At 40.2% G+C, this 12,140-nt stretch overlaps 1 protein-coding gene across 2 annotated transcripts in view; it reads left to right on the top strand.

Moving 5' to 3' along the window:
• si:dkeyp-14d3.1 (transmembrane protein 132C) overlaps positions 1-12,140 on the top strand; it is a 179,862-nt gene that overhangs the window by 123,013 nt on the left and 44,709 nt on the right. The window contains exons 1-2 of one of the 2 annotated variants that reach the window (XM_030418241.1): positions 8,696-8,714; positions 8,904-9,090. In XM_030418241.1, the coding sequence (XP_030274101.1) occupies positions 8,911-9,090 (180 nt within the window). In that variant the 5' untranslated portion in view covers positions 8,696-8,714; positions 8,904-8,910. Of the gene's footprint in view, positions 1-8,695; positions 8,715-8,903; positions 9,091-12,140 lie in introns of those variants that run through there. The other variant, XM_030418240.1, reaches the window with a different exon arrangement.

Raw genomic sequence — 12,140 nt, 5'->3', positions numbered from 1 at the left:
ACTAAAACTACCTGAAAAAGAAAACCTAAAAAAGAATAAAGCTTTTTTATATTAGCTGAAAGTATTAATCAACAGAAAATTATTCAGTAACTATTTAGATATTGGGTAATCACAACTGACCTAACCAAACCCCCCTTAGTAAATGTTGGTAGGTCAGACAGACATTCAGAAACATGCCGATGCCAGTCCCGTTTAGTTGTATGCTGCAGTGCTTACTAAATAGTTTCTGAAAGTCAGGCAATATAGCTTTAATACACCAACAGAAAGGACTACAGTGCACAGTGAAGTGATATCTTCACAACAAGGCGAATTGAATGGAATTGAGGTCAAGTCATTCTGGTTTTAACGAAAACGAGGGAAGCCTTGATCTTTTCTGGCTAAGGATAATTCATGTTATCTTAAAAACTGACAGTCCTTTTCAGAACCTTTTAAACATTATCACAGAAATAAGGAGAAAGCAAACCTGTCGGACTTCATATTTCAAGTATCTTATCCTTTTTATCTCTCAGAACTCTGTGTATCGGCCGATACAGGAACTGATCCAATAACTTTTGGTGTTTGTTTTCCATTATAAGAAGGTTGAAAGCTTTACATTGTGACTGTTACATTTTTTTGTCCTACAGCAAGGGAGGAATTGCACAGAGAACAAACAAGATTCAGACTATAGTGTGTATTATGAATGTCCTTATTATTATTGTTTTTTTTTAGAGAGAGTGAAAAAAGTGTGCAAACATTTAAGTCCACTTTGAACGTTCCTCAGCGCAGAATGAGGGATGCTTTCTGGGTCACCTCAATGTATTTATGGGTTACTCTACAGGTGCACCTACTCAGTCATCCAGGGCTTGTTACGCACTCATGAAGCCAATTACCAGCAGCTCACATCATTACAAACATGCCGAAAATACAATTCCAAAGCATTGACGCCTCATACGCCTCGCACTGATACACACACTGGAAATGGGACCAACTGCTACAGAGAGACAAGATGAATCATAGAAAACAGGCTGTATCTAATTCTACATTTAAGCATCGGGGTGTAGTATTTTAACTCGTATACTGTACATCTGGATTCACATTGGAGTAAACTTGATCACACATTTCCACCACGACGATTAAAAGTCATCATGTCAAAGCCACAGACTGCAAAATCTGAAATAGGATAACTGGCATCTGCAAAATGTCTTGCCGCAGAATCTAACTCGCCTCCTTGTTTTTTCTACATATCGGATGTCACATTTGATACGTGAAAAGGGGTATACAATGTCACTGGAGCTGCACGTTATCAGTTTAAAAATGTTGTGCTTTTCATTTTATTTTTTAAAGGTTTTTTTTTTTTTTTAAAGCTGGTACACGTGTTGACCTTTTGCAGTTACTGCATGCAACACAATTGTGACAGCTGTGCATATGTTCAAATGTCGCTGTTGGTTGTAGTTTTGGGTGTGAGTCTGCATGTTCCAGTATCAGATATTATTTGCTCTAGAAAAAGAAAGAAAGAAAGAAAGAAAGAAAGAAAGAACGTTAAAATCTCTTTACCGATGCCATTGGGTCAGAATCTTCCTGTGTTTTTTTTTTTTTGGAGGATGTCAAAATGCCTCAAATGTATCTGGAGGGGAGTGGAGGCTCACCATAGGGAGTCATGACAATGTTTTTTTTGGACCCGTTACAAAAAAGAGGCGTGTGTTTGTAATGATGCGAGCTGCTTGTAATTGGCTTCATGTTTGTCAAGCCATAGATGACAGACTGGGTGCACCTGGTGAGTAACCCATGTAAGGTGACCCAGAATACATGCCTGATTCTGCACTGAGGTACTAAAGTCCAACATGGATTAAAAGTTTAGCCAATTTCTTCACTGTCTCTATCACCCTGTAATATATCAAATAGAGTCATTTAAAATCCAGGCTATAGTCATCCCTTGCTGTACTGTAACTTTTTTCCTGACTACCATACCACTTTTAGTATCCTCTGGACTCCATGCAGGCACCTCACTTCACAGATATAACTGATGCTCTGTAGATGGGTACCAATGATGTTCTGGGTGGTTTTATTCACCTGCTGTCGAGACTTCCTGTCCTGGGCCATGCATGTAGCATGCCAATTTGTGATTGTTCAGTCCGGATACTTTCTATTGCTCCTCTGTTAAAGCTGACAATAATTTGGCATGGGAATTAAGCCATCTTTTCCTGCATATTGATAAAATATTTGAAAGTAGAAATAATTCTTAAACCTTTCTTTGTATGAAGTTAAGTTTGTCTCTAGTCTGGTTTTAAACTAGCTGTGGGTTCTTTGAGACTAGATATTTTTGCTTGCTTTAAATTCTGTAGCCATTTAGTCTGACTTTTGTAAACCTGTAATTACTTGCACAGAATTTTACTGTGTACTTGTTTTTTGGTAGAACTTCTGTATTTAGCCCTCTTTCTGTCATGAAGGGTCTTTACCATAAACAGAGTTTATGGTAAAAACTGTAGCGCTGACATTAACAGTGGAGTGAGAGGCTTTTGTCACTAGTCGTCACATTCGCCTCTGTTATTTATGTCAACGATTGACTTTACAGTGTCATTTTGATGTATGAAAAAGCTAGATATAGCATCTTAAACACATGCATTATGATGCAAAGCTATTCACTTATGTTGCGTTGTGTGTCACTGCATTCCCTGCAGATCTCTTGGCATCATTGTGATTAATGGGCATCCTGAATGTGCCTAAACAGCATCTTCTCAGCCATCTCCCTGCTATTCTCAGTGAGTCGGTTGTCAGCTTCTCGGGCGGCACCTTGTCAACTCTGATTTCCTCTCAAGTCCTGTCCCCAAAGCCACAGGGCCAGCTGCTTCCAACTTTAGGGGCTGTTATCTACCGAGCCCCTCTCTATTGCCTTTGGCTGCCCTCCGGTCGTCTGTCTGGCCTCTGATTTAGTCAAACCGCAGCTAGTTCACAGATAATTATCAGGCTGAGGCCAGCTGTGTGGCAAGCATCCATAGGCCTTTTGTTGCTAATTGAATTAGACCCCATGCTGGAAGTGACAGAGAAATGAACAGTTTCCCCCAGCGAGCCATGCGATTAGCAGACTTGGAGCGGGGAGGTCGGCTCAGGATGGCATGCTGGTGTGTGTGGCTGATGTCTGTGACTCAACGTCTGAGCCTCATTCACCCTGACACCCATGTCTCCGTCAGGTTTCATTTTATGACGTGTGTCAATGGGGGTCAAGTACAGCGGACGATCAAAAACAGACTGCTGCCAGGCTTTCTTTGTGAGGTAAAGAGCTTAAAATGGCTGTTTATTGTTCACACTATTTGCCATCTGCTTTATAACTCATTGGCTGGCTTGATATACAACCAGGAACAGCTTTTGTTTTTAAGAGCCTTCATAAAAACGCCCTAAATAAACAGTTTTTGACATGAACATTTATTACTTGTTACATATTTATTATAGTCACAGCTTTGTGCATGGAGCACTTTTACACATTTTTCCTTAAATCACAATAGACTGCCACAGATTTTATTTCCATACATGAATGTTGCTAATTAAGGTCAAAGAATGGCCAAGGAGAAATTATGGTTTAGAAAGACTTTTTTTGCCATAAATAAGAACAGGTTGTACATCCCAATTCGTATCCAGTGTAAAATGCTAGAATGTGTTAAGTAACTTATTTCTCACCAATCTGAGACTCTGCATGCAGAACTCTGCAAATCCATCCTCCATATCCAATGGAAAACTCCAAATAATATATGCAGATTTTACTATTTGTATGTATTATTATTTTTTTTTTACATTTTGTTATCATCTGAGTAACACACTCCATCACAAAACCCTCACCAACATGAGAATCTTGAGAGAAGCCCCCTGAGCCCCTCTTCCTTGTTAAGGTATCAACCAAAAATCAGAGCAAACTGGAATGCAGTACTCACTGGTAGATCACCTGAGCACTGTGACCGATCCGGAACTACGGATATCCTTGACCATGTACAGACTCATTGAGCACAGCCTGACCGTGGAGAGAGGCCGCCACAGGCACACCTGATTCCCCAGAGGAAAGACAATGCACACAGCAGGAGGTGGAAGCCGAGCTGCACTTTTTAACCACCTGCCAGTTGTACCAACATCAGAGACAACTACTATCTACAGATTACAACATCCCAAAAAGACTCAGGCAACCTGGCTATTAAAGTCCGTGTAAAGCAGAAATAAATGTGTGAGTTTGTCACACCACAGAAACATGTGTCATTGACCACTGAGCCAAATTTGAAAGATTAATAAAATTGCTAAGTATATAAAATTAGGTCTCAAAATCATGGAAAAACAAGCACTTCTCTCTGCTGTGAAATGCTGGAGGCGTGCCAGTTAGAGGCGCTGGAGCCACGCCCACATGTGGGAGGGGAGCCTCCTCCATGTAGTGTACAAGGACATAACCTACAGTAACAATGGAAGCTAGCAGCGTCATCGGACGGACCCAGCCCGACCTGTCTGAGCCATCAGAGCCAGAAACTGACTCTGAGTCAGACACTGATAGTGCTCAGCCTCGTTCCTCACAGTCCATGTTTGACATTACACACAAACGTAAAACCCCAGTCTACATATAATTCCTTGTCATAGCTATATTGGTAGACATAAAATATTACCTGTGGATTATCATTGTGCTGTCAGATGGACTCCGCTCAGGGAATGAGGCCAAATCATGTCATGATTAACATTAGATGAGAAGATGAGAAGATTAGATGAGAGCATCCACTGTCGGCGGGACGGAGACGGTTGCAGGCGGGCACATAATGCCTGGGGCCATGATGGTGGCACCGGCTGTCGGTGAGATGGGAGGATGCAAGCCCGGGACGGAGAGGGTCGGTTTGGCCCCATTGACCAGCGTCAACAGACTCTTCAGATATCCAGACATTACCTGGTGATAGTTGCTGTAACTATCGGGGGTAAAGTGGACACTGCAGGGACGGGTGTTGGTGGCGATTTTGAGCTCTTCACAGTAGCTCCTCTTGACAAAATCGATCCACCGTTTACTTACGTTGTCGTCCTTAGGAAACTTAAATAAGCTAACAGCGCCGTTACCCTGCACACTGTGGCATCCAGGAAAGATGCACGAGCGATGTGGAGGAGACATGACTGTTTAGCTGACTGGTTGACTGGTAGCCAGCTGCAAACTATTGTAAGAGATGCTATCCAAGACTCGAGAGCGAGTGGAAAAACCACCGAAGCTAATGCGCTGAATGTATTTATACCACTTCCAAGCAGGGCTGGATTTATGCAAATAACTCGCCATGATTTCTGACCCGCCCATTAAATCCTTAACACAGAAATGTTGAAACACAGCTTTTGAGCCTAGCTCTAAAATTTAATTCTAAATGGTTAAATGGCTTTTTACATATTTTAAGGAAATACATTTATGACCTATTTAATGTGTTTAGAAGAAATTGGCTGAATTTGCTTGACACGGACTTTAACAAAAACCTTCTGGGCAAAGAACAGCAATGTACAAACACAGCAGAGCTGCTGCAACACGCCTCCAATGGAAAACATCCACCATGAAGACTATCAATCACTTGTGTAGTCTTGTATTGACCATTTGCACACTGCTTATGTCTGTAAATATAAACACATTAAATTCAAAAAATGTTGCAGTGTTTATACTATATTGTTCTGTTTGGAAAGGAAGATAAAATAAAGTCTCTAAAGTTTTTGACATGTTGTGAGCTTATTTTGTTGACTTATTAAAGTACTAATTGACGTAGCATCGACACGTTTCTACTCACTCTGTTGATAATGTTCACTCTTTGAATGTTTTAAATTAAAAAGAGTCGTGCCATACGGAGTCGAGGTAAAGTCTGAACAGATGAGTCCTAAGTCTCTTGCGGAAGATGGCAATGACTCTGCTGTCCTGACATTGGGCTGAACTTCATTCCACCACTGAGCGGGATTTGTTTGCTCTCAGCAATGGCGGTACCAGCTGGCCAGCTGATGTAGTAGAGGGAAGTGCTCATGCATGGGGTTGTGGATCTGACTAGTGTTTGGAGGTAGATGGGTGCAGTTCCGTTGACAGCCTTGAAGGTCAGCACCATCGTCTTGAATCAGATGCGGGCCGCAACCGGAAGCCAATGGAGGTCTCGGAGGAGGGGGGTCACATGGGAGAATTTGGGTAGATTGAAAGCGAGGTACACTGCAGTGTTCTGGATATATAGTCATTGAGGCTGGGAACCAGCCATTATTATTTTGTTGTTTTATTTGAAACTTTTTGTAAGGCTCTGTTCCCATGCCAATAAAGGCTTTTTGAATTGAATGAATTTCATTGCATGTCTTCACTTTTGTCCTTCATGTCGGCAATACACTACCCTGAGATCAATTTTTCTTCTCCTCCCTTCACTCGTCCTTGTTTTCTATATTGCTGTCATTTTTAAAGTTCTTCTTTCAAAGTTGGATTGTTCTGTTACAAAAATACTTAATAAGACGCTTGTTAAAATGGAGCAGAGGGACTATTTTTACTCAACACTTTTAATATATATATATATATATATATATATATATGTATATATATATATATATATATATATATATATATATATATATATTTTTTTTTTTATATATTTTTTTTTTTTTTTTTTTAAACATATAAAATTCATAGCATTCACAGCTGCTGTTAAACTCTGCCAACTGGATCATGCAAGGAGGAAAATAATTGACGTCCCTGAAGGAAAAAAACAAAGCTAATAACAGTCAAGCTTTCTGTCTTCTCTAGAAGCCCTTTTGCTTTGTGAACCTGGGAGTTAAGTTCTTGTATTCAGTAGCGTATGTACAGCATAATTAAACCTTCTTGCTGTGCACTCGCTTCCATTCTTTTGCCTGTCTGTCTCAGTGCAAATATAAAATGTGTGATGTTTGCCAGAGCAACCTTTCTGCAGCTAAAGTCTGCCTGTGCTGTAGAAAGTAGGCCACTTGGGCTGATGTCTGACACGGGTCCTGTGTGACGCTCAGTGACTGCGGAGGTTTATTTCTGGACGTTCGGTTCATCATCTGTTTACTCCGTTTCCCTGTTAATGCTCGTGGCTGTACCGGTTTGCAAGCAGAGATTAGCATCTGTCTTTTTCTCCAGCATTGTGGGACAGTTATGTAAGTCCACAATGTCATAGTACGCCTTCAATGGCTCAGTACACTGATTGGTATGCTGTTATGAAATGTGACACAAGTTATTTGGTTGTCGTCTTAATTATTTATACGCACCTTTGTTGGATGTGAAATGTGGGTTGTTATGCTCTGCTGTGTGACAAATCCGTCATTCCCTCAGAATAAAACTGAATAATTTGAAAATGATGTGGAGTTTCAGTTTCAGATTTACGTGAACATGGGATTGGTGGATAGAGCATTTTCTCTAATTTATTGTTTTACTGTTTTTAGTCCTCTCTTCATTATATTCCATGTTATACATTTGCACTGTTGTCTTTGCTGAGATGTGTGATCTCTGTTTATGGCACCATTTTGTTAACTTGATATTGAATTTGCCATTGAGAGAGGAAATACTTTTACAGATATTCTCTTCAATAAACACACACACACAAAAAAAATACTTGTTCTTTGTTATATTTCACCTGAACAGAAAAATACAACCGTACATCGTCTGAATTCGAGTTACTCTCTTTTATCAAATGAATAAAAAGCTCAATTTACTCGTTAACTCATTGTAAAAACACTGCTCATTCAAACAAAATAAATACACAATTTACAGTGTGAGATGTGAAAATATTCCAGCTCTACACGCTGTTTTTACTGTCGTCCGACTCACTCTGTGCTCTGTCACTTCATGCCTCTCCTGTCCCCGCCTGCCACGTCTTCTTGTCCCCAAAGTCCTAGTTCTGATTGGAGTCACTTGTGTTCACTTTGAGGCGACTGAGCCTGGTTGAGCTGAGCCCTTTACCTTCAGTGACTTCCCCCATAACAGGGCCACTTTTACCAGCTTTTAGGCTAATTGAGCTACAGCCTAAGATAGCTAAATAAGAGAGTATAGTCAGCAGCAGGGTACAGTTATGCTGTTCCCTATAGTTTTAGAGCTCCCTCCATGTTCCATTGTCTAACACCTTTTTCTTTTTTTTTCTTGCCTCCTGCTTTGCAGTATGTTATTCCATGTCAGATGCAGCCTTCCTCTCCAAACAGAGTACCATGTGGATTTATTCATCTCCTCCTCTCTGTCTCTCCCCCCCTCACCGTGTTCAAATTACAAGATGCTGTTTTGTGCCGGTGTGCCACAGAGACCATGCATGAAATTTATTGGCCCCAAGTCCTGCCATTTGACACGCAAGACGTGGCTAACAGATCTTGTGCCATTTCCCATCTCCTCCAGCCGCCGTGTAAAGCTGACCTTTCCTGCCTCCAGGCTATATTTAAACTCTGAGCACCAGAGACTTATGGCGCCACGGGAAATTTTATTATCAACGCTCTCCATTTGTCTGACTTAATTCAGGCCTGCCGTAGATCGTGCCAAAGCATTCCGTATATTTACACTCTGCCGTGGCAGAGAAGGGCAAACCAGAGCATCAACACCATAGCAGGGGAGCATTCCTTTGAACTGCTCCGAGGAGCCGCCATGAGATTATAGGTTGTATTTACAGTGCACCTCTGGAAAAGAGTGCGAGGAATGAAGAAAAAGGGGGTGGTGATATTATTCCAAGAAGCAGAGGGTTGACCAGCGAGTAAAACACAAAGGGACTTGACATTTTGAAGATTCTCAGGTGGTAAAATGTCAAAGATTTCAGCTACAGAAACATTCATAAGCCTTTACCTTTTGTCGTTATTAGACTACACAGCAGGTTGAATGAGCTCTCACGGCGCTCCCACTTTTGCTTTATCAAGCTCACGTCCAGCCATCTGCCTAACCATTCACTGACTCTATCTTTTTTTTTTCTCCTGTACTCTGGCAGGTCTGAGATGGGGGTTCAGAGGGTGCTCCAGGTGGATCTGAAAATGGAAAGTTTCCCAGAGCCGCTGGGCAGCCGCTGGATGGCCTGGCAGGTGGAGTACCCAGCCAGTCGTGCTGCAACCCAAGAAGCTGAGACGGAGATCCGAGTGGCACAGGAGGACCTGGTGGGCATCGTGCCACTGGCCATGGTGAGTCATGCCCCTCTCAGCTCGGCGCCACACCTAAAGTGATGGCTGCACACTCAGCACTTACAGTGTGAAACAGTGCATTGTATTCTTTTGGTTTTAGAGTCAGCAGCAACGTTTGCATATATTTTCTTTCAACACATGAATGAAATATTTTTGCATTGGAAAGCCTGAGAGTTGCTGCACTTTTAATCATAAGTGGTGGCAGCCTGGAGGAGAAGATTCATATTCATGCTATGGTCACATGTTTCAATGAAGAATTCAGTAACCAAAAATGTGTTTTACTGAACATTTGAATAGCAAGTAGGATAGTCCCTTGACATTAGAATGCTGCAGATAACACTGCAATCATTTATATAAAAAATAACAACAACAAATTTAGTCAAATACTGTGCATATTTGAGGTACTTTACTTTAGCCTTTCCATTTTCTGATCTTTTATAATTCCACTCCACATTTTGGAGGCAAATGCAGTCTGCTACTCCACTACATTTATTTGATCCCTTACTAGTTACTTTGCAGATTACATGCTGCATGAGAGCCGAAGCAGCACATTTTCATATTCATTTATTTCATCAGCAGTAAGATTGATGCTGATAAGAAAAATGCTGATTACTCTAAGACTATTACTGTTCATGTGGGTGAGTTTCATTTTTACCAAAGTAATGTTTTAATGGGATATCATTACTTTTGCTAAAGTGGAATATAACATTTGACTTGACAAAGCCACATGCTGCTGAGCAATGGTGGACAGCGAGTATATTTTTTCATGTGTTGTACAAAAAGTATAACTTGAGGTACCTTTACTTAATTTGAGTATTCTCATTATCTGCTACAAACATATATTACCATATCACTAAAATATGACTTGTAAAAGTGTATGTATTACCGGTAAAAGTAAAAATCACCCATGCCAATATTACTCGAGTACAAGTCTTAAAGTATCTGATATTATTACTCAAAAAGTATACCAATAAAAGTAAATGCTAGACGTACAGTATATTTACCTGTTTGTTTACACTGTAGGATAACAGTCGGCTGATTATCGACAGCATTTTTCTGATTGTCCGACTCTGTGTAGTTTTTTTTGTTTTTGTTTTTTATGCGATTTCTGGATAAAAAAAAATCCACGAGAATGATTAAGGTAAATACATGCATTGTATCTGTGCAGATGTTGCTACGAGTTTTTCAAGATATTTTTATCGTGCTTTAATGAAACAAAACAAAGAACAACAAATGCTATGTAAACACAGAAAATGTACAATATACATTACACTCAAAACCTACACTGCTTCACAGTATATTAATTATCTGAAGTTTATTCTACCTTGTCAAGCTACATCGATATGCGGCATACATGCTAATTTCACTGCAATGATAAAGCAATCATATAAACATTATGGAAGGGGACATTCTGCATAATGGGTACTTTTTTTGTGATACTTAAAATATATTTTACCTCAGTAGCCTTTAGACAGGCAGACTGTAAAGTGGCTCTGTGCCCACAGAGTGTGTTTATGAGTGGGACAGGAAGAGAGCATCTGTATCTCCCAGCAGGCATCAGATGGGGTCTAGAGTCAGGCTCTGGCCTGAGGGTAAGCCCGGAGCTGTGAGTCTCCCTCAGTGAGGCACAGGTACTCTGTTGTGTAGTTAAACCAAAGCTCCCCCTATAGAACTTCACATAGAGAGCCTTTCATGCATTTCTGCAGCTTTGTTCAGTGACTGAGAGAGTCAGATTTAGATCAAGAACATTCAGGTGAAAAAATGAGCGACATCAATTGTGTTGCCTAAAGAGAAAGATGCACTGGCACATCAGCGCTGATTAGTAAAACAAAAAATGCATTCATTTCTATTCTGGTGCTCCTGATCTGCATGATACATACCTGACTGTTGTGTCAATGTTATTCTCTAAGTATTGCCCGTAGCTGTGTAGATGATACATGCGTGTGGGCGGCTGTTCCTCGATTCAGAGGAATGTGACATCCTCGCCCACGGATCCTTTCTCCAGATAATTGAAGCCATGTGTTTAATGCTGCAGTATTGTTCGAGTTTCTTTTCTCATATCATGTCACTGGTGTATCAACAGTCTGCATACTGCTCAGAAAATATATAGTTTTCTGTTAAATCTTCCACTGACAAAAAAAAAAAAAAGCGCAGATGATTTGTTCTTTAGACTTTACTCACGAAAATAATTGACGGCTGTGAGCTGAATTAAAAAAATACATTATAGATTAAAACTTGCCATTTTACAAGACATCAGCAGTAATGGAATGTCAGTATATACATTGATTACAGTCCTTTACTTGAGTACAATTTTGAGCAACGTTACTTGAGTATTGCTGTATGTTACATCAGAGCCAACAGCATTATGTAAGAATTTAACCTGAAAAGATTACAAAACATATGAAAAATCAGCAGAATGAGAATAAATAGTAGTCCTGACATTATGATGTCTTTGTTTTGTTTTGCTGAAACAACTACTGAAGTTAGCATGTCCCGGTCCAGGGCTCCTATGCTAGCAGTGTAAACAGTAACGGTCTCCTGGTTCTCAGATCCCAGTTCGACTTGTTGGCTGTACGACTGACTGAGCTAACCAGCTAACAGTCGCAACAGTTAGCCGAAGTAAGCGGTTACACCGGTGATATATTGCACCTTATTTATTTTTACTATGAATATGACAGGTGGTAAATTCTTACATATTACACCTTTAAATTTGTCTGTTTTTTCAGCAATCAGATTAAAACAACACTATTTCAGATAGTAAGAAAAATGCTAAATATCAGATCCAATGATCAGCCAATGATGTAAATATATGTCTTAAAATCACTTCTGCTTGTTCTTTTTTTTAATATCAATGACCTTTACTCAAGAACCTTAACTATATGTGGCTTTCACTACCAAAGTAATACTTCACCTTAATATCTATAAAAAGTAAAAATAACATTTCTGTTTACTCTAGTAGGAATTTTGCGCACCTCAGAATCAATGCAAAATCAGAATGCACAGCCCAAAAGAATCAAACATGCGCTCAGTAATCAATCCTGAAACTGTCG

The sequence above is a fragment of the Sparus aurata genome, chromosome 5 (genome assembly GCF_900880675.1).
Source record: "Sparus aurata chromosome 5, fSpaAur1.1, whole genome shotgun sequence".
Lineage (NCBI taxonomy): Eukaryota > Metazoa > Chordata > Actinopteri > Spariformes > Sparidae > Sparus > Sparus aurata.
Note: the sequence above shows the minus strand (reverse complement) of the source record. Positions and strands in the feature narration are given on the sequence as shown.